The 27629-nt window shown below is 39.4% G+C and overlaps 2 protein-coding genes across 8 annotated transcripts in view; one reads left to right on the forward strand and one right to left on the reverse strand.

Annotated features, from left to right (window-relative positions):
• The window catches only part of SYNE1 (spectrin repeat containing nuclear envelope protein 1), a 317978-nt gene extending 303407 nt beyond the window's left edge, over positions 1–14571 (forward strand). For 6 of the 7 annotated variants that reach the window (XM_068151740.1, XM_068151698.1, XM_068151707.1 and 3 more), the window contains 6 exons: positions 1479–1679; positions 2030–2158; positions 2466–2678; positions 3631–3723; positions 5557–5615; positions 12437–14571. In XM_068151740.1, coding sequence (XP_068007841.1) covers positions 1479–1679; positions 2030–2158; positions 2466–2678; positions 3631–3723; positions 5557–5615; positions 12437–12677 — 936 coding nt within the window. In that variant the 3' untranslated portion in view covers positions 12678–14571. The remainder of the gene's footprint in view (positions 1–1478; positions 1680–2029; positions 2159–2465; positions 2679–3630; positions 3724–5556; positions 5616–12436) is intronic. The other variant, XM_068151735.1, reaches the window with a different exon arrangement.
• Positions 14572–20867: 6296 nt separating this feature from the next.
• Positions 20868–27629, reverse strand: part of ESR1 (estrogen receptor 1) — a 170239-nt gene continuing 163477 nt past the window's right edge. The window contains 2 exon segments of the mRNA XM_068151748.1: positions 20868–27081; positions 27084–27295. Of these exon segments, the coding sequence (XP_068007849.1) occupies positions 27050–27081; positions 27084–27295 (244 nt within the window). The 3' untranslated portion in view covers positions 20868–27049.

A 27629-nucleotide genomic window follows, 5' to 3' on the forward strand; every position in this document is an offset into this window, starting at 1 on the left:
GTCCAGCCTGTCAAGGTCCCTCTGCAGAGGCCTCCTACCTTCCAGCAGATCAACACATGACCCCAGCTTGGTGTCGTCTGCAAACTTACTGATCATGGACTCAATGCCCTCATCCAGATCATCGATAAAGATATTAAAGAGCTTGGGGCCCAGCACTGACCCCTGGGGAACACCACTAGTGACTGGCTGCCAGCTGGATGTGGCACCATTCACCACCACTCTCTGGGCTCAGCCCTCCAGCCAGTTCCTAACCCAATGCAGAGTGCTGCTGTCCAAGCCATGGGCTGACAGCTTGGCCAGGAGTTTGCTATGGGGGATAGTGTCAAAGGCCTTGCTGAAGTCCAGGCAGACTACATCCACAGCCTTCCCCCCATCCACCAGGCAGCTCACCTGATCATAGGAGATCAGGCTGGTCAGGCAGGACCTGCCCATCCTAAATCCATGCTGGTTGTTCCAGCTACTACAGCAAAACACAGCACTACTGTAGGGAGAAGATCTGAATGCTGCCTTTGTGATCTCCTCTGGCTATTTTACAGCTATAAGAATCCTCAGATGTGATGGTCCATGACTTCACTTTCAGTTACTAGCATTTTTTAAACTTAGGCAAAAAACTATGGGAGCCAATGTCAAAATGCACTGTGCTCCATGCTACAAATGAAGTGGATGGACAGTAACGACTATTTCCGACAGTGATCCATCTAAAGAATATTAATGCTGATATTCACTAGAATCCAAATATAGCTGCTATAAGTACTACAAAGGTCACTGTGACATGAGACTTTTAAGTAAATGCTGTAAAGTAGATGGAAAAGGAGGCATTTCATAAGAATCTTGTTCTTATCTCACCCACTCTTGGAATGCCCATTAATGCCCTTCAAACCAAAAGAGGTGGGGTTTCTTTTGTGGCCTCCACTGTAAACAAATCAGAGTTTTTGTACACATCTTGCTTTTACAAATAAAGTTGTTTATACCCTTGTATATTTCCTTTGCCTCCAGCAAAAGCTTTTATTTTAAAATACTGTTAACAGCATTTTCCACTTGAAAACGTGTTGATCTTTATCGAAAAACTGAGAAGTGAAGGCTAAAGTTTTATAGTGAACTAAAGTGCAATTGTCCTACATATCTTTCAAAATTTGTTGGGCCTACTCTGCCTTTAAAATATCTGAAAGATGAGCCAGGTCTTTCAAATTCAACTATGAGTTCAGGCTTTTAATACTTTACAAGTTTAATTGGCTTGTTCTAGTTTACACACAGTAAAATTTTAGTAGATGTAAGAGTGAACATTTGCAGAGTCACAGAGTGAGCACAGAAATCTCATATTGAGAGTAAAGGGGCTGTTACTGTAAGGTACCATTCTGCAGTTGCTGATGGCAAATCATTGGCTTCTTGTGGTGCCTTCTCTGCTTGGTTCTTCTGTATGTCACTTTTTATTAATTCACATCCTTTCTTCCTCCATCCTACTTTGTCTTATCATCAAGGAGCTGCAGAAAGCAATTGACAACCGAAAAGCAATCATCTTATCGATCAATCTGTGCAGCTCAGAGTTCACTCAGTCTGACAGCGAAGAGAGCAAGAAGCTTCAGGAGCGCCTGTCTCAGATGAATGTGTCCTGGGACCATGTGTGCAGTACCATCGAAGACTGGCGCTGCTCATTGCAGGATGCATTAATGCAGTGCCAGGTCTGTATTTGTGCTTATTTTAAATTGCTAGCACCCTACATATCAAAAATGTAAATCATGTATGTTTCTTGATGTGCACATTGTTCAACCTGAAACTTGCCCATGCAAGCCAAAATTCAGCTTTGGTGTGTGTTTTCCGGAAGATACACTTGCAGCACCTGATGCATGTATTTCCAGCTCAAGATTTTCTAAATTTGTTGTCTCTGGAATAGTAATCTAATCTAATATTCTACACTTCCTTGTAAGTTATGTTATTTAGCCAGTAGGACCTATCATGGGTTAAACTAAACATTTTGAATATGGCTGGAATTTTCTGCTATGCTGTTAACATCATCACTCATCATTTGCAGGATTTCCATGAAATGAGCCATGGTTTACTGCTTTGGTTAGAGAATATTGACAGAAGAAAAAATGAGATTGTGCCCATCAATCCAAACTTGGACTCAGAAACACTGCAGGATCATCGAAGACTTCTAATGGTAGAGTTATAATCACCCCCTTCCTTCCCAAAAAGATCACTGCCTAATCAGATATATCATTATCTTGAGGGTTAGCTTTGTATATTGCATGCTAACACACGACTGGGAAACCTTTACTTTGATAGGGAACACTTTTCACTTCTGCTACTAGCTTAAGCTGTGATTTATGATTTCAGGTAACTGCTGTCTTATCTTTCTGTCAGATGAGAAAATTTTATTGCTTCTCTTTTCATTCCATTTCATTAATTTGAAATGTCCAGTTTTGTGAGATCTAGCTTTTTTAATCTGGTGCTTGCCTTGGCAACAGCAAATCAGACGTGAACTGCTCGAGTCTCAACTGAAGGTGGCGTTACTGCAAGATATGTCCTGCCAATTGCTAGTTAATGCTGAAGGCAAGGACTGTCTTGAAGCCAAAGAGAAGGTGCATGTCATTGGAAACAGACTGAAGCTTCTCTTGAAAGAGGTCACACGTCATATTAAAGACCTGGAGAAAATGCTAGACATTTCAAGTAGTCAGCTGGTGAGTCATGTCTTATTTCTTGCTATTTGTTGAGGATACATTTCCCCCTGTTTTGACTGACTTGATCAATGCTCTTGGCTGCACTGTTTCAGTTCTTTACAATGCTTAGCAAGGTGACACACGTGTAATCTTGAACATCAGAAAACGACCTTACATTTCATTATGTAGGTATCTCTTCTGTGATATGCTATGCGTTTTTTTTTTTTAATTCAGGGTTTTTGGGGAGTTGCTAGTTGGTGTAGCAATAAGTATTGAACATCTCAATTTGTTTATCCTGCCATTACAGATTCAGTCAACTGAATCTATTTCAGTCAACTGAAATAATTATTCTGGTTGCAGTACTGAAAATTATAGTGTGTCAGTTGTCACTGGAAAGGAAAGTAATGCTCACTCTGTTGAAGAGAAAAATAATATCATGAAATAAATTGTGATAGCTTAACAAATCTCTCAGTGCTTTGAACTGTACTCCAATTTTTTTCAGGTTATCATGTATGCATACATCTTTGCCAACAGTGGTGGGTATAAAGTAAAGATTTCAAGATTCTCCTTTAGTTAACTTTTTTTAAAGGTTTGGATTAACAGCGTGCATACAGCATGAAAATTCATCTCTTTCCTCCTTCTAATGAATTTTCACTTGTTCACATTAAACCTCTTATCATAATTACAGGCCAACAAAGGGCATCTGTTTTTTCCCCTGTGTTGTCTTTGGTGAAAAATGGGTCACCTAAAGCACTTAAGTTTTAATTATCTGTTTGTTTTTCCTTCAGGTCCAACCACAATGTAGAAAACATGTAATGCTTTAGTCTTAAGAAATTTGCTAACAAAATTCAACGTTGATGTACTTTGGAACTAGATCTGATGGGATTTCACTTACTTTGGAGGTTTTTTTTAGTTTGCTTACCTGAACAGCTAATTGCTGTATTTTCTGAGCTCCATTCTTTCTGAACTTTAGGAGTTGTCCTCATGGTCCTCTGCTGATGAATTAGACACATCAGGATCAGTGAGTCCTGTATCTGGAAGAAGCACTCCAAGCAGACAGAGACCGGTAATGTCACGTAATATATATTTTGTGCCACCCCCTGAGTGGGAGATTTAGATGTCTGAAGTACCTCTAGCCAGCTGGAAGTCCCCCCTTCTCACTCAGTAGGAAAGAGAATGGCATAAACCAAGAACAAAGCACAGCTGCTTTCCCCAGCCCTGCTGCATATCCCATCCTGCATGATATCAGAAGTAGTAAATACTATCAAACACCAGGGCTGTCAGTGTGGTTGATTTACCATGGTATGGCATGTCGTGTCTCTTGTATTTTGCTCTAGTGATGGCAGCACCCCAAAGTCTAGTCTTGTCTGATACAATCAGTCCTCCATTTCTGTTTGGCCTTCTCTTCAGAGCTGCTTCATCGAGAATCTCAATAAGGGTGGCTGGTTGGCTTTTTTGTCATGTCCGATGAAGGTTGCAGATGATCTTATTGAGACTTTGGATGAATAGCTAATTAGAGCTGAAGGGCATAAAACATTATTCAAAACAGCTAGTTCCGCAAGGACCTAAGTAGTGTCTACGATGGCAACTCTTGAGAGTTGTGTGTTTGCATCGCTGGCACAAAATTCAAGAAATATAGCAATACATGCCTAGTACTTAACACTTCCATACTCTGAGCCCAAAAAGGAACTGCAATTATTTTGTCTTCTTCTGCAATTCTGTTGGTTGATTACTTTTGCTTTTTTTTCCTTATTTCTATAAACAATCAGGTTGGTTTTGTTGTTTTTGAGTTTTTTTGGGTTTTGTTCATTTGCACTTTGTAAAGCCTCTTAGTTCTGTCTTGATTAACTTTAAGGCTCTTGAAATTGATTGGTTTTTATTTTTAATGTCTCTACATTCACTAGTTTTCTTTTAGATGCTAGTATGAGAATGTAAAGGAATACTGGCTTTTCAAACAGAGAAAGAATATAATCCTTAATGTTTTATTTCCGAGTTCAATGCTTTTATCTTCGAAATTTAAACTTAAATACATAGTAAAAGCTCTGATATCCCAGATGTAACTGGAGCATGCTTGACCATTACAGGAAATGAAGAAGTATTTTACCATAAACTCTTTGTCTAAAGAGCATGTAGAGTCATAATATGTTTCATCTTAACATTTTAATAAGCATTTGTCTACCTCTGGTGTCTATGTATGTGCCCATTTTTCTCCATAATAAATTGTATGATTCCTTAGGGTCTGGTTTTCAAATTACTGGGTAATTGTACCCACAATTTTGGAGACTGAAGTGATGCTGTTTAGAATTTCAGTGCCAGAGGTACTGATGCTAAATAAATAAATGCTAATACCAAAGATACAATCAGAATTATAATAATTTAACTGCATTAGATATTCCAGCAAATAGTTGTGAGTGCAGGAATGCACCTACAGTTGTTTGGCCTTCAAAACTGTGGGAGGGAAAGGAGTGGACAAGAGGCCAGACTCATCAAAGGAGACCCCTGGATCACTTTTCCTTGAGAATATAAATTTTACTGCATTGACATTTTGAAATATTTGTATTTGCCCATATTCCACTAATTTTTTTTTCTATTTCATGTTGTAAATTATTTGAGCCAAATTTCTAGTGATTTTTTAAAAAGATTCCAGAGCTGTTCATAAACATAATGACTAAACTTATTTTCATGTTCACTGTGTATGTTCCAATCATTTCCGTAATCAGCTAGGTGCAAAGAAAAGCCAGTTTCCTTGGTTCATGAGTATTGGTCACTTAATTTGATTTATTACCTTTTTTTGTTATGTTTCCTTTGCTGCACTTTTAATTTAGTTTCATCAGTAGCTTGTCTTTATTTGCCTGGACTGAACATTCTTCTTTCTTTACCCCCTATTCATTGCAAACAGCCACGGGGCAAATGTAGTCTCTCACAGCCTGGACCCTCTGTCAGCAGTCCACATAGCAGGTACCTTATTCTCCTGGTTTCCGCACTCTGTTCTAGAACGCCAAGAGGATGATGGAAATTGGCCGTGAGTCCTCTGTGTCTGCACTGACTCTGTCAGGTGGCCAGTACTTGAACAAGTGAAAATTTAACATTTTGTTAATGGTTTGGCAAAAGGAGCTCTCAATTACTGCGAATTCTTTGTTGAATAGAAGTAGTGGCTAATCCTTGAACATCTACAGGATGACATGTAATCAACATTTATTTTTCTTGTGGCTGATCAGAGTGAGTGGGTGTTTACACTCATCATATTTTAGGATTATTTTGTTGTGGTATGATTTAACAGAAATACTAGTAGGTTCATGGCAAACACTTTTTATCATCCTCTTTACATCTAGATATTAAATTAAGACAGGTAATAGGCCAATACCATATTCTAGAATTCACAAAACCCACAGATCTGGATGAGACATACTAACTTCCTTTGCTTGCTTGCTTTCTTTTTTCTTTTTCTTTTCTTGTTTGTTTGTTTATGTGTTTGTTTGTTTGGTTTTCCCCCTGAAATGTTTCGTTCAGTTTGTGGGTTTTTAAAACTTAAAACTCAAAATTAAAAGTCAGGATGTTAGGATTTTGAGACTGGGTCACTTTCTCTCCCCTCCTAAGACAACTGCAATTTAACATGCTAACACTACCATGACTTGCCAAGTGCTTGCATCCATGTTTTGCTCTGGGAGCGGTACTTTCTCATCTCTGTCTCACCAGTAGAGAGCAGGCTTGCAGCTACAGCTTTTTGCTTTCCACCTTGTCACCAGCAACCTGTCATCTCTGCAGTTTAACAATGCTTCGCATTCTTTGTTGTTGTCAGTGTGATGTGTGTACCTTCACTCTTTCACTGATGAGTTCACGAGCCTCTGGAGTTATGGAGTTAAGAAAACCCACAAAAGTAAATGACCAAGGCAATGTGTATAAAGAGCACATCTTTTGCTATTTCAGTATCTTACATGTTGCAACACCTAAAATAATCAGGAAGCATGGTGAAAATGTATTTGTTCTTATAGTTAAGTCCTAAGTCTAATTTATTCTCTATATATTGAAAATTAATTAATTTTAAAATAATTCCTGTTAAAGTAGAGGATTTGATGTTAGAAAGAAGGCAGTATTAGATTTTATATAGCAGTTGGGCAACAACCAAGCAGACAAAAGATATCTGAAGAGAATTATTTTTTTCATGAGCAAAATCAAGGCTTTATTCAGCAAATTTATGTATAAAGAAAGCATAAAACTGCTTAGCATGTAGATATTTACTTAAATACTTCTTCTAAAAGTTTGCTTTACATGGGTACTTAATGACTGTGAGTAAAGTGGCTTAGCTACAAAACCACATGCAAACAGTAGAGTATCTTTCACTGCTTCCATTGGCCCTAAGAAGCTGCCTTATTTGGGGGGATTTTTTACTATGATTATTATTATTTGAAACACAAGGAAACCACACAGAAAATAGGTCTGTTTCTGTCGAATGGAGAAAAATAATTTTTCCAACTTGAGTCTGCTGTGAAGTTTGGCACTTTGTTTCTTGTAGGGACTGAGATAAGGGAAGAGTGGGGCTTTATTCTACAGCTATTTCAGATAGGAGTCACAGAGGATGTCTTTGGCAGATCAGCGTGATTGCACTAGCAGTGTTCTACTCAAAAATGTATTGTGCGCACTCTTCTGCTTTCCTCTGTAGTCAGACTACTTCTATGAACCTTTTGAGAAGGTTTCTAGTTGTCGATGTGAGCCCCTTGCTCAAACTGCAGCTAGCAGAGCTTTGCCGCTTCAAGATCAGCCTCTATTCTAGCAGCGGCATTGGCGCGGCACCTTTCAGATCAGATCTTTCAAGCACTGTTTATTAACACATCTTGGAGCAGTACAACACAATGTTCAATTTGTCATTCAGACAAGCATGGAATACGAATGAGTCACTACTGAATAGGAAACTTAATCAAATGCGCAAGCCAGACAGGTTGTGGTTGATGTATAATGTGGTTTTAACTGATAAAGCAGTACAAGCTGTCACTGTGTTCTTTAATATTTTGACATGCCTCTGATCAGAGTACTTTGTGTTTGATCTTGCACTGGACCAGCAAATCCTGTTAGAGTTTAGTGTACGGAAGAACTAAAGTCAATGTTAAAAGGTTTATCATGCGGGAGGTTGTGAAGGAAAATTCACTTTAAAATTAGAGGGCCCATGTTTTGTGAGTAAAAAGTGCGATTTTTACCTTCCCCATTATCCCAGTAAAAAGACAAGCATCTATAGTGTGATGCTGAGCGAGATACAAACTTAGACTAGATGTTATGTTGGGGATTCAACTACAGGGTCATTTAAAAGTTATTCATAATTCTGTGCTAAGTGGGAAAAGCAAATCCAAGAACCAGCTGCTCTTTCTTCATCAGTTTAATAGAGGTGTCAAAAATGTATACCTGGATCTGTGCCTGTGTATTTTTTCCAAGTGATCAAAATGTTAGAAAGATTAAAATAGTGGTTCAGTTTGCTCAGGGATGTTGACCTTGTCTCTCTTGAGCAGCTCTATTCAAGTCTTGGTGCCACCCTGCTACTCTCCATTTCCTGCTTTCCTTATACCCCTCCAAATGAGCAGTGGATCTTTGAAAGGTCATTTGTGGTCCTGGAGCAGACCAGGCCACAGAACTCGCCAGGCCTTTGGATGTGAAACAGCAGTCTTTGTGACGCAATAACTGAAACACAAGGTTTGAGCTTGTCATGGTCCTTCTCTCAGTTATCTCCCATGTTCTCACTTAGAGCTTGTTACTTAAACTTCATATTTAACTTCCATTAGTATGGACATAATCATCTTCTTTACAGGGTCAGCCAGTCTGAGGTTGGGGTAATACAATGCTGAGAGATAGGGAGAGAATCAAAGTAAGAACACAGCAAAACATGATCGCTCCCAGAGTCTCTTAGAACACCAAGAGGAGTTGTTGCCTGCTGTTGTGGGCAGAGGATTATACCCTTACCTTCATAACTCTAGCAAATTCCATCTTAAAAAATTAGAAGCAGGGGGAACAAAAAAATCTATTAGAAGTTTGTTACCAAATTTTTTTTATTATCTGGAAGTATAATAATTTCTGTCTTGACTATGTTGATGACTAGATCCAGTAATTTGGGTTTGTGCCAACATTAACCTTTATTGCAACAACTGTTCTCTCTTCTGGCTGTTCAGCATGAATTTATAAAGGTTAGTTTCAGTATCTCTCATGTTTTGTATTGGTAAGCTCAGCTCTTTATTCTCTTCATAGGATAAATACTCCATTCTTTTGACTCCTTTAAGCTTGTGTAAGTTTTAATACATCTTCCAGAAGTATGTTAACCAAAATGATACAAACTGCCCCAGGTGAGATCTCACTAGTGCCTCATCGTTAAAACTACCCTATTCTCCTATGGAAGTCTTGAACTGAAATATATTTTTTTATTTCTTTTGTCCCTTTTCACAGCTACTTACAAGCCCCATTATTGTTTATGATTATCCTGTGTCAAACAGCTCTGGATTATCTTCTTTATTGTCTGAGTCTGAACTTCCAAATTTATAGCAGACATTTTTATTGCTTATGTACTATAATCACAGTCACTATCACTGGAGGTGTTTAAGAAGAGACTGGATGAGGCACTTGGTGCCATGGTTTAGTTGATTAGATGGTGTTCGGTGATGGGTTGGACTTGATGATCTCAAAGGTCTGGTCTATTCTATTCTATTCTAATCTATTCTATAATTTCAGAGTCCTTTAGCTGCTTTTAAAACCTTTTGGATTCACCCACTTTTTTTTTTTCTGTGCAAGAAGTCAATCCTAATTTATAATTGCAAAGACTTCCAACTTCTCTTACCATGCAGATTAAATTTTCTGGGTTGATATTTTATGTCATTTTCTTTTCATAAGGATCAAATCAAAACTCATCCTTGATTAACTCCAGTAATAGCATCCTACTATCCCAGCAGCACCTCTTTCAATGTAAGCCTGTTGTCTGCATGCCATTAGTCACTTTTCTATTAGACTCACTGTATTTGTTCTCATCAGCTTTGCTTGAATGGTAAATTCTTCTGTTATAATCTTTCAGATGTTTACTGCAGTACAGATAGATTATTTCAACCTACTTCTCTTGGAAATTAAAGAGAAAAAAAAAAAAACTTCTAAAAAATGCCAGTCATCTTTATAAGAAGGTACTCATCTGAACAGAAATTAAAGTTCATTTTTCCTGTCCAGTCTGTAGGCTGATAAATTAGCTTCTTTTCTCTTGAAATGCTTAGGAAAGAGTCCCAATTTCAGTGATATTACAAACTCCCAAGGTAAGGCCAACTGTTGCTTGCACTTCTTACATTAATTTGTGAGATTTCTTGACATAAACAAGCTTACTGTTCACCAGATCTGCAGCTGTGCCTCTCCTTTTTATCTAGTTAGTATGAATTGTGTATGAAGTGAGTGGCAGACGGCCTTACTTGCTTCCCTCCTTAAACAGGGGGCAGTGTGACAAATAGTGGAGCTAAAGGTAAAGATGCAAGCACAAGAAAAATAAATTAGATTTTTCTGCAGAGTGGCCTGCCGTACTTCAGCTTTCCTTTTTCTTGCTGGAGTAAACTGGAGTTTTGGTGCTTATGAACAGTGAGTCTTTTTTATTAACAATGTATTTTTAACCATCTCTCCTTCCCAAATCCATTAAAACATTCAGTTTTTCATCCAATTATGTAGATTAAAGTGGCTAACTTACAATAAACACGGGCATTACAGCATTTAAACTTTTTAGAATCCCGCCACTGAAGATGTTTTCATAATGTTTCATTATTTGCTTGTTTAATTGTTTTCATGCAGCGTTAGAAACTATTCTTCAACATCCTACTTCACTGTACAAAAAGTGTTGTGAAGAACTTCACAATGAACTATTTTAATGTTTGAAAAAATGTCCATATTCCTGCTTGAGATCAGCCATGCATCTTACACAGACCTCTCTTCTTCAGACTTTGCCCATGATCAAACAGTTACCAACTGCAGAAATGTGGCCCTTTTGGATTAGGATTAACAATATTTGTACAATGCGAGCCTTGTAAATAGGGTAGACTGTGCAATCAAATGCTTGGAAGGTAATTAAGCATTCCCTGTTCCCTTTGTTCCCACTTCACTCCATTAACTTCCTGTCTTGGCATTCTGAGACAGTAGACATCCTGAACTAATTGAACTTTAATATGGAATGCTCTGATGCTGTTAAATGTGCCATATCCTTTCAGTGTGCTTTATAATATGTGATCTTACATTATGCGATAAGCAGCTTTGCATCCAGGGTACAATAACATGAATTCAAACATGTGGTCTGTGGTTTGACCATCGCTCCTTCCTGGAATATTTAGGTCAAGTTAATCATTTAACGTGTGTGTGTGTGTGTATGTGTTCATGTATCCATTGGTCCTCTGCCACAATGAGATGAAACCCATATATGAACAAGACAGTAAGAATAATCTCAATCATAAAAATTATTTTTCTTCTGAGCATGTGAGAAGGGGACCCTTGCCCAGCCTGGCATGGTTTTGAAGCTGATATTTTGGGGTTTGCATGCTTTCTGACATTGGTTCAGATTTATCTGTGAGATGGGATCAAAAAGACAAAGACAAGGAGACACTACAGAACCATCACTCTTTACTTGCTTTACTGGGGAGCATTTGACTTCAGCCAACAAGTCTGATCTCCCACACCCTCAAGATGAGACTAAATCCACCTTTCTGACTATTTTTCCCCTCTTAAAACTTAGCTAACCATAGATATTTTTCTGGAGCTTCACAATCATGGGAGCTATGTGGATGTTTTATAGCATCACAGCTAAGACAAAATCCATGACCTAATGATTTAATGTAAATGCTCTTGAAGCAAATTATTTGAACACTACAAGTTCTTCCATTTTTGGCTAGTGCTAGAATTCAGTACTTTCCCATGACAGTTAATTACCACATTGATACCATCAGACTTTAATTTGCATCATCACTCTTTTCAGTCATTTAAAAGTGATCATCTGTATATTAGATCCCTGAAAGTTTCATTTAAAAAGGAAAATAAGATATCTATGTCTTTATCCTTCATTAAAAAGTAGATTTGATTTCTTGCACTTAATTCAAAGTGTCTCTTTGGAAATGTTTGTGTTAGGTCTCACCTCTCCCATAGACATGTGACAGATATGTGCCATTTTCGAGTCAGATCCATAGGCATGAGGGAGAAAATCATTAGTAAGGTGATGGTGTTAAGTCAGTTGAGCAGATAGATTTTAACTGCTGATCCAGTGCAAGGTGCAAAATACAGTGTACTTTGTAGAAAACGAATCCTCGTGCCTGCATATTGGTATGTTAATTAATTGAAGCTTGACTGCCCCTTAATGCATTATACCCTTGTGGATACAATATACAGAAATTAATGTAGAAAATTCTGCAAACCAAATGCAACTGCATTATAAATGAGGAGGCTTCCTTGTCAGACAGTGTGCATTGAACATATGAGAGGTGTGGCCCGTCTTTCCGTTCTCCTTCTCTGGAGCATAGTGCTTTAAGTGGAGAGTCTTCCCCATAACTGACAAAGGGGCTGTGAAACCACAAAGCCCATTCTGTTGTGATCATCTGGTGTTTTCCTACGCAGTCTAGAAATACGGAGCATCCCTAGAGTGCTAGGGAAGTGGCATGTTGGGTGAACAGTGCCTCTGCAGTTGTAAATTGGAGTCTGTGCAAATTGGAAACCAGCCTTCAGGGAAGGCTGAGTGCTCAAGGGCAACCTCTGTTGCAGTAAGGTTTGAGTGTATTCATTTGCCCATCCTCTCTTCTCAGGTCCAGAAGAAGTGGCTCAGGTTCCTCCCCTTCTGAGACCGGGCCAGCATGGCAGCGCCCATCCTTCTTCCTCAGAGTCCTCAGAGCTGCTCTGCCACTTCAGCTGCTCTTGCTGCTCCTGATCGGGCTAGCTTGCCTGGTGCCAATGACCGAGGAGGACTACAGCTGTGCTATGGCAAACAACTTTGCTCGCTCTTTCCACCCCATGCTAAAATACATGAATGGTCCACCTCCATTATGAATGAGACCTGTGAGACAGTGAGTGACCTTGCTGGAGTGCTAGCTGGAAGGCAGGATGGTTTAAAGGGTGACAGGCTTCAGTGTGGCAGGTTTACCTACCTGCCATGGCCACCACAGTGTCCATATCATTCGCGGCTGGCATTCAGCTAGTAATGCATCAGTGTATCAGTATCAAACTGCACAACATATTACCTGAGCAGCATCATTTCAATACTCGCATCCTGGGTACTAAGGAGGATGTGACTAGGAGGACCAAGAAATGTCCTTCTGTCCAGCGTTCTGGATCTTTTAGCCACTTTATATCCAGGTCATTGCCCTGTACTATGCATAACCAAGGACTTGATACTGTAGATCCTTTTCTGTGTGCTGCTCTAAATGAGCCATTAGCCAGTCTTTGTTAAATACCCTCTCAGTATCTACAGGATACAAAATAACCAGTGCTAAAAAAAAAAAGTTTAGAGCATTTGTAACATACGATTTTAAAGGATCTTGTATGGTGATGTATTATTCCCCATGGTTTCTGTTTCGGGCATGATGATCTAGCTTTTGCTTTGGATGCACAAGGTGTAAATCTGAGAAGCACTTTTTTAAGGTTAAAAAAAAAAAAATGGATGTAATAAATCCTAAATGGTTTTATGAAGAAAAATGTTGAATGTCAAGTTGAAAAACAAAGAACATATTTATGTATGTACAGTTTGCTAAGCCAAGTTTTGTTTGTATTGATTTCTTTGCATTTATTATAGATACCATTAAATATTTTGTCTACGTGCTTTTTAATGACTATCGAAACCTCTAAGTTTAGAATGAGATATGTATAGTATAAAAAAAAATAACCCAGAATATTTACATATGCTGCATTTCTAAAAAGAATTTTAAAATGCTTTATCAAATCAACAGTATTAGGTACATGTTTGAATGAGAAGATCTGGAAAACTCTACAATGGCAAATAGAGAGAAAGTATCATGTTACGAAGTTGTGCTGATATTGAAAGCTGTGCGTAATTTGAATTGATTGGTTATTTCAGGTTTTGATCTCAAGCTGCTTCTTGAAACCCATGTTTCTCCCTCTCTCTGTGTGTGTATGCACTCATGTAGACCCTTTGGCAGGTGAGGTTGTACCAGTCCTCACTAAGCAGATTTTTTTTCCTCTTGGTATACTGGAAACTTCTTAGTAATTCTCCCTAGTGGCTTAATACCAAGATAGATGTTTATGGTATGCCAATAGTTACTGTAGTGGAATATGCCCAAAACATAAGCAAAATAGCAGAAAAAGAAAACAAATTGAAAACTCATAAATTTTCCAGAAATGTTGCAGTCTGAGCAGTGGCAGACACTTTGCCCAGTCAAACCAGAACTCAGCCCAAACAGGATTCTTTTCAATGATGAAAAATTAGCATGGCTCAAAGTTATTGCTCTTCCTTAGGTTTGGGTGGTTTCAAGCCATGACACACAATGTGATTTTTTTCCTGTAAGTTACATGTTTTTACTTAGAATATATTGGCCTAAATAACAGAAATATTAAAAAAGCTGGAAGAAAATACAAGCACATTCATGGCTGTTACATAGGATTATTCTGGGATGTCATCATTTGAAATGGTATGAGAGGAAGGTGTTCAGAGAGAGAGTACCACAAGCTGAACTCCAGCATTTGGAGGAGCCAAAATAAAACTTCCTTTCCAGGTAAGTGTAAGGTTAACATTTTCCCCAAAGGGATTTTGTATGTCAACAACATATCTTCAATGTCCAAGAGTCAGATTTGAACTTACACAAGTATGTTACCTTTCCAAAGCTTAGTTTCCTTCTGTTCTGGTGGTTAATTTTTTGTTGCAAGATAATTTGTTTTCTTAAAAAAAAATATGTGTATAGCAAAGATTAAAAAGACTAATTTAGTGAAATCAAGGGTCTCAGCCTGACTTTGTCTCCTGTTTTCCAGCCAGCTATTGATAATCTCATGGAAGTAGGTTTTATCTAAAGGCCAGTAGAATGCCTGTGAGTATCAATGTGTGGAAGAGCATTCTTTTGAAGGAACGAAGCAAAAAGTCAGAGTTGAGACCTGTGTTCCCTTCTTATAGTGTTTAAAAACTAAGTGAGAGGCAAGGAGAGGTTAGAAAAGAGTTGGTTAGGAGGGAAGGAGGAGTGCAAGGTAGAGTGCTCAGTTTTAATTGTCAGATGCAATTAATAAAGTACTTTATGAAAATTGTGCAGCGTAGCACCTGGCATGCTTTGGATTGGAACCTGTCATTTGAATTTTGCTGGCTATTTTGCCACTCTATAGCCCCTGCTTCCATTGGTTGTTTGGATGTGTTTCCCTCTCCTCTGACCAGCAAGTCTTCTGCAGAGGGAAAGCAGAATTTGTGCACCTCACTCAAACTCACAGGGAAGCAAAGTGGAGGGGGAATGGTTCCATCTTGTTCGTGGTGGTCATGCCCTTTTATTTTCTGTCACATCTTTAAATGTTTAGTCTAGGGAATTAGAGAAAGTGATGAACTTCCAGAGAAGAGGAGATGAAGCTGGTTAAACAGACAGGGAAAAACTGATGTGAACATTTCATAATGAATTCCATAAATAGAGTTAGGGTTAAGGAGGAAAAGAAGCAATGACATTTAAAAAAAAAAAAAAGTAAAGAATTTGGAAGGTCACATCATCAAGTGTCAGCAGCTCTTTACAATTCAGTGCATTTTTGGCTGATGATTATGTGCAGGGCATACATGCCTCTGGGGTTAATTGTACCTGCTATGCCTTGCTTCCTTTCTGATGTTTCAAAGCAAAGCTTCTTTTCTTTTTAGCCTCAAGCCCTGAGCCCTAGGCTCAGAGCTAACTATATATAGTTCCAATATATTGCCTGTTAATTTGAAAGAGAAGTTAGATACCAAGAATTTTCTTTTGACCCTGAGTGATCTGCTCACAGATCAATCCTCCCCCCGAGCAGCAAACTCTGCAAGTCACAGTGACAGACACACATGAGGAAAATATCATAGGAAAAAATGCTGCTTATAAATCTTAAATCTCCCATGCCTTCAGAGATAGGAATGTCAGCCAGTAAGCTAGTGTCCCCAGGGAATCACAGGCAGTTTGTGCCAGTAGGTTAGAAGATCCCTTGATTCCCACTTCAGATTCCTTGCTTTCAGGACTTTCAGTCTGAGCTCCATGAAACCAACATCTGACCAGTTAAAGTGATTAGCATAAAAGGCTTCTCCAAAAGAAATTTCCTGGCTCTGAACTCATTTCATTATGACTTCAAATGTGATTATGCAGAACTGGATCTTGATGCTAAAAACTGGCACAAAATCAAACCAGAAATAGCCAGGCACTTCCTAGGATCCTGTTTAAACAAGCTGTATCCCAAGAGCAGCAGCGATGTGAAGTTCTAGCTTGAGTTGCAAAACCCAGTATGTGTATTGATCACCACAGCATGAACCAGGGTAAGCAGGTTCAACTGTAGGGAGGGGGGAAAAAGAAAACACCACCACCCATAAAGCTGTCAGGCATTGGGGCCAGCAGGGCTGGCCTGCTTTGCTGCCTGGGCATGTTTCTCATCCCAATAATGACAAGATGCTCTCTCTGCAATGCTGTCACGGATGACTTAAGTGTGGACAAACTTCTTAAGAAATGCACAGGCTACAGTCTGAGATGCCCTGTCTCTGTGCTAAGTCTGCAACCAGTCATCTACCCTCCTTCTGAAGCATCTCATCTGCTTGGGCTCTGCAAGTATGAGGGACTGATTTCTGGTAGTGTGCCTTGAGCCTTGGCCACAAGGAATGAGAAAATGCAGAGCTCTGAGTTTGTGTTGAAGGCAGATGTTCATGATAACATAGTAGTAATAGTGCAAAACAATTACCACCATTTGCCCTGAACTTACTGCTTTTTATTTATGGAGTTCAGTTTCTGGACCATGCTTTACAAAATCTGAAGGCAGACTAAGAAGTAATAGAGATGTCAGACAGCATTAGGAGTACAAATGATCTGAAGCTGACAAAAATAGCATGCCCTTATTCCTCACACCTGTGAGAATCATGATACCCATTGCCTATCCTCCACCCTGGTCCAGCAGAGATAGCAGCTTCATTCTGCAACAGATCAATAATTTCTTGCCACTGGTTTGCCAGGCTTCCAGCTCCACTGCAGATGCTGTGAATACCTGCTGTCTGATGTTCTACTTCCTTAGAACTTTCTCCTACATCTTGTTGTTGAACAAAGACAATGGTGCTGGGATTGTCTTATGAACAGCCATCCCTGGTCCTTGGAGTCTTGTACTGTTTGTGACTGAGAACTCCGTTTACAACTAATAGCACCTCTCAACATGCTCCTCATCATCATCTGTGCATGTTCAAAGGTATAACAGAAATTGGTTGCTCACAGTTTTCAAACTGCATAAACTGCTATCAGAATTGAGCAGATGTAGGAGGATTCTGAGAAATAGGAGCAGAGACTGGGACAAGAAATACAGATTTTTAAGCAAGAGAAGAGAGCATACTTGCACTGCTCATATTTTATTTGGTGTTTAAAGCACTGGTTTGTGGAAAGGAAAAGAGCAGGAAATGGCATAGTCAGGCTTGCATTTAAGCTGAGTGGTATGGCTGTAAAATTGTTCTACTCTTTCAGCAGTCAGTTGCAGAATTAATGTAAACCAGTGTGTAGTGATTGTGAACCCACTGACAGAGTGTTTGCTTAAGTTGAGGGGGGAGGGTGGAATTGGAGGGAAGAGGTCATTTGTCTTGACTTTGGAGGAAGAAAGTGTATCTTAGATTCACAGAGGTCCCTACACAAGGTGTGCTAGCAGTCTAGGTACTGACTGGCTGGTTTTAACCTGGCAGCAACGTTGTGAGGTGCACTACAGCCAACTGAATTCTACTGTTGTTGCACTTCTTTGCCATAATTAAATCTAAAGTGTCATAGATGTGAAACCTACATTTGGGAAAAGTTAAGCTTGTTTTAGGAAGGTTGGAATGTCCTAATAATATTCTACAATAAAGAATAAATGGGAATTATTTAGAGAATTAATTTGTCTTACCATAAAACAGTAGATAAAAATCTGTGAAACAAGATAAAAAAAAAGTGACTAACTGGAAGCTGTAGCCCTGAAGACATGCCATAGTCTAAGGCCTGGTTAAATGATAGGAATCTGAATTACTTAAATGATTGCTCTGAAAGCAGACAGGAACTGGATGCCATGACTTCCATTGTTTGGTGCAGTTTAATATATAAAACCAAAAGAGAACTGGTCAAACCTGCTTGGTTCAGTTAAATTATGTTTAAATATCTGAAATGTAGCAAGTAAATTTCTCCACAATGAGATCTGAATAAAACAATGGCAGAGAGAAGAAGCTTTAGGGAAGTATTGTCTGTTTCTTCTATTGGAGATGCCTTTCTGAGGGGAGAGGTGAACCGTTGACCTCTTCTGTCTGGCATGATGTAGGTGTGGATACAGTTTGCACAAAGGTTACTTAGGTCAAGCTCTTTGTATTTTCAGCCACACTGTAATTCCTGGAAGATTCCTATTACTAATGTTGTAATTGTGGTTTTTTTTTTCCATTACACGCTTTTTTCAGTGGATGTTTTTAGAAAAACAACTGGAAGGAAGCCACCAGAATCCATGGTTTTATGTAAGTGCTCACAAGCCTGTCAAAGAAGTGTGACATTCGTATCTGCAGTATTCTCTTTATAAGCAATTTAAACATTGTCTGAGAGGCTCTCTTGACCATTGAGTTGCATGTTAAAACACTTGGTTATAATTTTGACTCCTTTGAAAAACTAGAAGGATTATGCAGCCAGGCATACAGGGGATAAAACAGAGACTGAAAGAAAGCATGCTGGAGCATTTTGGTTCAGATGTGTCAAAGAAGTTTTGAAGCTGAAGGGTTTTTTTCCTGTTTTCACATTTAACATAAGAAAAAAAATAATAGGAGAGACCAGAACTCAAACTTTTTGACTTTTGTATGAATGCCTGAGCTTTTAAGCTTTTATGTGCCCTATCATGACTCTTAGTGCAAAGGGACACTTTTTGTTTACCTCTGTGGTATATCAGTGCCAGGGAAAATGATGGACCAGATTATCCTGGCAGCAATAACTGTGCACCTGAAGGATGGCCAAGGGCTCAGGTCCAGCCAACATGGATTTAGGAAGGGCAGGTCCTGCCTCTCCAACCTGATCTCCTTCTATGATCAGGTGACCCGTCTGGTGGACATGGAGAGGCCTGTGGATGTGGTCTACCTGGACTTCAGCAAGGCCTTTGACACTGTCCCCCACAGCAAACTGCTGTCTAGGCTGTCAGCTCGTGGCTTGGGCCACAACACTCTGTGCTGGGGTAGGAACTGGCTCGAGGGCTGAGCCCAGAGAGGGGTGGTGAATGGTGCCACATCCAGCTGGCGGCCAGTCACCAGTGGCGTCCCCCAGGGATCAGTACTGAGCCCCATCCTCTGTAACATCTTCATTGATGATCTGGATGAGGGGGTTGAGTCAGTCATCAGCAAGTTTGCAGATGACACAAAGTTAGGGGCAGATGTTAGTCAGAGAGTAGAAAGGCTCTGCAGAGGGACCTCGACCGACTGGACAGATGGGCAGAGTCCAATGGGATGGCATTCAACAAGTCCAAGTGCCAAGTGCTGCACTTTGGCTACGGCAACCCCATGCAGAGCTACAGGCTGGGGTCAGAGTGGCTGGAGAGCTCCCAAACAGAGAGGGACCTGGGGGTACTGATTGACAGCCACCTAAACATAACCCAGCAGTGTGCCCAGGTGGCCAACAAGGCCAACAGCATCCTGGCCTGCATTAGGAATAGTGTGGCCAGCAGGAGCAAGGAGGTCATTGTGCCCCTGTACTCTGCTTTGGTTAGGCCGCACCTTGAGTCCTGTGTCCAGTTCTGGGCCCCTCAGTTTAAGAAGGACATTGAGACACTTGAAGGTTTCCAGAGAAGGGCAACAAGGCTGGTGAGAGGCCTTGAGCACAAGCCCTATGAGGAGAGGCTGAGGGAGCTGGGATTGTTTAGCCTGGAGAAGAGGAGGCTCAGGGGTGACCTCATTGCCCCAGGTCTCTTCTCCCAAGCAACCAGCACCAGAACAAGGGGACACAGCCTCAAGCTGTGACAGGGGAGGTTTAGACTCAAGGTGAGAAGAAAGTTCTTCACTGAGCAAGTCGTTCGTCATTGGAATGTGCTGCCCAGGGAGGTGGTGGAGTCACCAACCCTGGAGGTGTTCAAGAGGGGACTGGACGTGGCACTTGGTGCCATGGTCTAGTCATGAGGTCTGTGGTGATAGGTTGGACTCAATTATCCTTGAGGTCTCTTCCAACCTTAGTTATACTGTGATACTGTGAACAAACTTGTTTCACCTTTGCATGAATGACACAGGGTCTCAAGAGGTGAGTGAAGAACCAAAAATACTTCTGACAAGAAGCAATTCTTTCTGTCTTACAAAAGAGCACTCAGTCTTTTTGTGTAGAGGAACTAAATATCTTACAGTCCCAAGCATATGTTGCAGTATCTGGCTAAAAAGTAATCCTGAAAGCACAACTTTTCTTCATATCCACATTTTTCAGCTGTTTAAAATGGCTTGGTGCACAAATGTGAAAGAATGGAAAACAACAGGAGATGAATTTTTATCACCTGTATGCCTGAAGAAATAAAGACATTAGCAGAATGGCACCTATATGCTGCAACACAGATTTTACAGGGACAGGAGAGCTGGTTAGCCTTGCGCCTGCTGAGATTAGTGCCAAATGTTATTTTGATGGTCAGTTTTTCTGAAAACTTGATGAACATTTTTATACTTGAGCCTCTGTGTCTGCAGGATGTCATGGTGTATGATAGTAATTGGAGTCTGGCTGGGCAAAAGAAAAGCCATACATGCAGCTCCCTTCCATGGACATTCTTTGCGAGCAGGCCAATGAGTGTTATTTTATGTCTGTATTTTCTTCCCCACTTTGTTGTGTGGGTGGAGAAAACAAGCAGTACAGTGCAAAGGAAACAGATGTAAGACTTTTCCAGACTAAGAAACAGCTCCTTCATGTGATTTTAATGTGGCAGTACCTGAATTTAAAAAAAAAATAAATAAAAAGAAAAAAAAAATCATTTATTTTTAAAGAATACACATTGCCACAAGGCTTTTAAAGCAGGCAATTGCACCAAGTTGTAGCCCACAAAGAAGTTGTTGTCAGTGCATAGCAAGGAAACAGCTTTAAATAACAGAAAAGTGAAAGCAGTCAGATAACTTTTTTTTTAATGATGCCTTAACCACAGCATACCTTTCTAATACATTAAATAGAATACAATACGCTGGAAGAAAACATGCATCACTTAGGAAAGAAAGAAAAGTCCCTCAGGGGAGTAGACAGCTGCTCTGCAAAGAGTTGTGTATGTAATAAAAGGAATGAGAGTGATGGGCTCAGTAAAGGTGAGCCAGGATTTTCAGTTAGACAAGATCTGCAGTGAAATAGAAATATATGTCCTTACCACTTTCAACATTGAAAACTATTTCATTATTTATTACATTGAGCACACCCACATGTGCAATTAGTTCATGCCACCCTGGCCCCAACCTCTGTGGCCAATGCAGCAACTCTCAGTCAAGCTCTTTGTCTTTGAAGTATGTTGTGATACAGTTAAGTGATTTGGAGCCTGAAACAGAGTATATTACTAGTCTTAATCATTGAGGTGATAGAATTAAGGTAATAATCTTATAATTTTTTTCTTTATAAGTTACTCGCAGTGAAACATCACATAAAAGCTTATACGTATATATTCATGTAGGAACAAAAGAAGAAGCTATGAGTTAACAGTCCCACTCAGAAACAGCACAGCACAGAAAATAGATAAAAAAAATCAATATACACACTGTATGACTGATGATAGATAGATAGGTAGGTAGGTATGGTTACAAGAATTGAAATGCCTACATATGTATTTAAATACTAGAGGTTACTGGTTTGATTACTTGCAACGAGCAAATATCATTTTGAGAGTATTTTATAGGATAGGCTTAAGTTCAAAGTGGGTTTATGTCAATAAAAGCATCTTTCATTTCTTATTATCTCCTTCCTGACAGCTTAGTCAAGATCAGTTTTTTTCCCCAGAGGACCTGCTTTCACTTGGGAAGAAGTGCTATTTTATTTTATATTAGCTAATTCATGGTCAGTGAAAGTCATCTACAGAAGGCTAAATTTACACAGTCTGTTTCTTCCACCATAATCTATTTCACAAGCCAAAACAAGGAAAACACTAAACAAATAAGAGCATATAAAGTAGTAAGTACATAAGTGACATAACACATTGTCAACACTACATATGGCCACTCTGGTGTTTTTTTTTTTAGGAAAGGTGAAGAAACTAATTAGTAAAATTTTTTTCCCTTAGATGCACAAAACTAGAGACATTCTATTACTTGAAATAATAGTGTACCATTTCACTGGCTCCTGGAAACAGTAAGCAGAGAAGCATTGTTTTTGTTTTTTAAACTATGCGAAAGATAACTAAAGAAACAAAGCATCCTGGTTAATTCTTTTATTTTCAACATCAAATACACTGATAAAAATCTTGCACCGATCAGGTAGCCTACCAAACTTTGCATTTAAACTTTTGAAAAACTTCTTGGGTTTAGGTGCAAAAAAAAGACCAACTAAAACCTCACCCAAACAAAGATGTCAATTTTATATGCGTGACTGAAAGTACAGAATACTTCAAGAAATACACTGTGGCAGTTGAGCGTATACCAAAGAAAAGACTTTCCATTGACAGACTACATAGTGCACACAAAAGCTTTCGTTCTGTATTATATACAATAAGGTGATACATAAAGTGGCTTGTTGACGCAAGTCTTGTGACCAGCAGTCTATCCCTTCATTGTCCAATGGGCACTTTCTGAAGAAACAGACCTCTAAGTATAGGCACACAGGAGTAGAAAGCGCACACATTTGCAAGATGGCAGCATATGCATTTTTTTTCAATTTTTTTTTTCCCCTCTCTTAGTTTCTTTAGGCACATTTGAATGCAATTTCTTAAAATTTTTACTTTAACACAGTGCAAAACTGAGCACCCTTATGGGCAACAATCACTCTGGAAATGAGTTTCAGCATATACGGCTATCTACATTTGAAAGGTGACAGGGAACTGTGGGTAGAAAGGGTAAGACATTCATGTTAGAGAATGATTTCTGGTATCAATTTGTAACTCTGCTATAGTTGCAGGTGGCAGCAAAGACTGGTTTGTGTTACAGTACTGTCATTGACGTGACCCCTTTACACGTGTTGAATTTCTGTCTGTAAAGCTGTATTACGCTTGTAGATAGCATTGAAAATTGCCATCCTTATTCAAAGTAAAAAGTGCGCTTCAAGTTCAGCTGAGAATACCCTTTTGTACAAAATCCCCTTAGCTTTAGGTTGGGTTCCATTCTGATTTTAAAACAAGATATTGTATACCCACAAAGCCTGTGAAAAAAACTAAGGCTCCGGTGAGGCAGAATTCTTGTTTTGCTGGTAGCTTCTTTCATTTTAAACATTTGGCACAATTCCCAAGGAATCAGTCGGCATCGACTGGAATGGAAGGAGGCTCCAATAAAAACTCTGGTTTGCATGAAGGTGGATTTTTTTATTTAAAGTCCAGTGACCTGCTGATAGCGCTTGCAGTATACTTGGGATCGCAGGTTGGATTATCTCTTTAACTGTATTTTTAAATTATTAAACCCCTCAGTGTACAGAAGGAGAAAACTCATCAAGAGGTGTCACTGAAACATAACAGTAAATTTACCACAAACACACACCAAAAAAAAAAGTTACTTTACCTCAATACAAATCCTACTGCCCCAATTGGGAGTTTTACCTGAGACAAAATCTGCAACATCGAGACATGGCTCAAACCACTACACACCAGCGTGGCTTTCAGTTGTTGGAAACTCAGACACCGCTTAGTGCTACACATGACTAGAATAGAATAGAATAAACCAGGTTGGAAGAGACCTTCAAGATCATCATGTCCAACCTATCATCCAACCCACCTAATCAACTAAACCTCTTCTGCCTCTCAAGCTTTTTGCAATAATTCAGTAACACCTATATTCTCAAGCAAAGTATGGTCATCTGCTCCATTGTTGTTTGGCTTGTGCTGATATTACATTGCCTGTGTTTTGGGGCGGGGGGCTGTGTGTGGTGGTGGTGATGGGGTTGCTTGTTTTGTTTTTTAAATCCACTTATAAACATTATAAAATACTTCTTTCTTTAGTTGTCCAGAGACACCACTCTGAATATTTTGGTTAAAGCATAATTAGCTGCCTTGAATAGTTTTCTTTCTTTTCTTTTTTTTTTTTTCTTTTTTTTTTTTTTTTTTTTAACATGCTATATATTTTATTCATTGTCCAGCACCAAGTATTCAGGTAGTACTGGTTTGTCAGCTGCAAATATAAAGTATATATGTATATATATCTACACACGCATAAAATAGCATCCTGTGAGATCACAATTACCAAATGTCAGGCACGATTGTTTGCATACATGAGTGTAATTTAGAATGACCCATATGATAAAAAAGGTGTCACTTTTGTATCATAGACATTGTTTAATCAATTGAATAGCTACATTCAGCTGTCTGATATGGGGACAATTGTCTGTATAAATAACTATGGGAAGGTTACTATATTCATTAAGGTGCTATTTCAATTAAAATCTCGCAAACAAGTTAATGACACAGATTCTGAAACTGCCCCAAGGTAAATGAGTGTTGTCATCGTGAACATGGGAGGACTGTTTGGATATAAATTACTTCCTTCCAAGGGCTGAGCCTAAGAAAGCAATCATAATTAAAATTATGAGCTGACATTATTTGATGTGTTCCCAGATACATGATACCCTTCTGTCTGCTGCATGTCACTTCAGTTCACACTTACCCAGCTTCACCAGGAAAATCTGTAGAGTATGCTGGTACTTGTCCTATGTAATGTACCAGCAGAATCTGCTCCTGTGTTGTGGATTGCTCTCCATTACTTTTATAACTCTATGCCAAATTCACACTTGAAACAATGTGATGAACTATTTTGGGATGTAGGAAGGGAGGCATTCATTTAAACCAATTTGCCTTGCAGCTTATGAGCTTGACCTGTGTTCCATCCTAGGGAACACCAAGTTGCACATACAGTATTAAATAAGCAGCTCTAACCCACACTGGGCTACAAGTTAATGATGACAGTGTAAGCACATAAGTGTAGCTAGAGGGATTTCTGTACTCCATTCAGAACTTAGCCTGCACTTATTTCAGGGCATTCATGTTTAACACATTTGAAAAACAGCTACTAAAATAAACAAAATACATTTTCTTTCAAGGCATTTAGGAGCCCTCCAGAAGCCCTTACGTACCAAATTTGCACAAGCACACACACACACACTCCTACTGAATACACAAAAAGATAAATCCTTCAGCTCATTCAGAAAAAAATTACACTATAAAGGCAACAATAAAAGGCCTGATAACTTACAGTGACTGCTTCACATGTTTAGGCTTGCACAATTTTGGGGGGAATCTTCTCAAGCATAGGTAACATCTAGCTTTAGACTTTGAAACTACATGTATCCTTGGATATGTACATGAAACTGTTACAGACATCATTATGTACATTTACTAAAGATTCAAATCCTTGACTTGGAGCACAAACTCGCCCTGTGCCTCGTTGCCTTCACAGCTGCTGTGTAACTCAATGTCACTGCACACAGGCTGCTTCTGTAACAGGGAGCACAATTAGACATAGGCACACCTCTACGGCATTAGCTGCAGTATTTCCTATATTTAGTTACTACAGGATATTCCGATCAACATAATCTAGTATAAAGGCTTCAACTATAGCAGTAAAACAAGCATCCCTGAACCCTTCTCTAGCACCACAGCCACCTCCTGTGGAGCAGCCTGTGCACATGCTATGAAATCTTACTGGCAGGGTGGTCACTTCCAACCAGCTGTTGGAAAAGTCCCTGGTCCATGCTAACTCCCAAATTGCACCTGTAAACGATAAGTGCAGATAGCACAGGCAAAGTTTATCATTAGACTAATAAAATATCCCTGGCATATGTAATAATTGCATTCCAGTACCCAGCAGCATTCCCTGACATGTTTAGCTTTCTAGTATAGAGGCAAACAAGCAGCACCAACTCCTAATTTAAACAGCACATAATAAAGATTTCTTCAGTCTCTCTCCTTTATGTCTTGCTGAAACTCCATGTTAGCAGACCTTTTGTGTATTTACAGTTGATCTGAAGAATCTGACCAATCCTCATGAAAAACAGTTAGACATCCATGGAGAAAGATTTATCTTCCTGAACATGCAGTCCCAGAGTCTTCACTACGTCCGAGGCTCATTGCCCAGTTTTAGTGTCAGAGCAGAGCTGGCTCTTAACAGCAATTTCTGAGTGTGCCTCAACAAGACCCAAAGAAAGCCAAGTAAATGCAAAACCTTCTTCCAATCTTGCCATGATGGCAGCACTCCCACACATGGCTAGAGCACACTCTACTGAGCGGGGTGAGACCATCTCACCCTGTTGTGCCACTCTTGCACTGGCATACTCACCCCTTGGTTTCTAGCATAACAAAACAAATGGCAGGGGATTTTTTTCTTTTAAGAGTAATTATGTATGTTACCACTATGTTTGCTGTGTTGCTCTTGAATTATACACTACCAAGCAACAGAACAATTTAGCTTTGTAGGATCTGATAAGGTAGGATGCATGCAATACAAGTCAACTAAAGCATATGGTAGGGGACCTAAAAGTTTGGTCAGTCTAATCTTGAGAGGGAGATGTCTGCTGATGTAAGCCAGCAAGGTAAAACAGAGTTATTCTTGGACAGGAGTTCCTTTCTACTGCAAGAAGAAGAGAGGCAGGAATCTAATTAACTACCAAGCCAGTCACTAGAAGTGCAGTTTTACTATGGCACACTAAGATGTCAATCAGCTTTCCATTTGCCTTCCCAACAAAGTAATCCAGAATCTCTTCCAAAATGCTTCAAAGTTTCAAGCAAGTAGAGGATTACACAAGGTCAGAATTTGAGGTGGATACCAACAAAAGCTACCACTCATGAAGATATCAATACACGTGGGTGGTATGGTCTGTTCATTTATAGTAAAATTAATGTTAGGGTTAGATTAGGATTTACCTAACTTACATGCAAAATTAAATAAAAAAATACTGCAAATTTTAAATCAGGTTAGCCTGACAATCCTTGCTGGCTGTCCATAGCAATGATATGCCTTCCATTTAGGCTAAGCAATGAACTTAGGCAAGTGCTTGACAAACACTCAAATGGAAAATGCAGGTGACTGTTGTCATTGGAGTGTTTACATCGGTGGCACTATAGACAGAGCATGAGCTAGGTAGTATGCTGCTGGGTTTCTCATACCATTGTACATGCTAACTTTTGTTTATATTGCATTCTGCATATTCTCCTCTTCTTTGCTGTTTATATAAAAAGACTGCAAGGTATGAGATGAAGCTGATGCAGCTGTCAGCTGGCTCCGGTTCTCCTCTTCCATAGGTGCAGCACTCCTGGCTGCTGGGGCATGCAGTCGGTGAGCATCCAGCATCTCCAGCAAGAGGTCATAGAGTGGAACTACATTTTTACACTTCATATTGTAGAGGTGCTCCATTCCTTTGTTGCTGTTGGTTGTAATGAAACAATGGTTACTTTCTAAATATGCTGGGGGCTGGGGGGGACGGGGGGGTGGAGGAAGAGGAACTATCACCCGATAATACTAGGTTAATATAAATTCCACATTGTACAAAACAACTAAGTGCAATTGGTGTATGTGTCTGCTACAGTTAGCAAAATAATAGAATATAGAATAGAATAGAGTAGACCAGATCAGGTGGGAAAAGACTTTTGAGATCATCAAGTCCAACCTATCATCCAACACTATCTAACCAATTAAACCACAGCACCAAGCACCCCATCCAGTCTCCAGTGATGGTGACTCCAACACCTCCCTGGGCA

This window comes from Melanerpes formicivorus, unplaced genomic scaffold, assembly GCF_026170545.1.
Source record: "Melanerpes formicivorus ecotype bairdi unplaced genomic scaffold, bMelFor1.0.p_v2 SCAF_2, whole genome shotgun sequence".
In the NCBI taxonomy this organism is placed as follows: domain Eukaryota; kingdom Metazoa; phylum Chordata; class Aves; order Piciformes; family Picidae; genus Melanerpes; species Melanerpes formicivorus.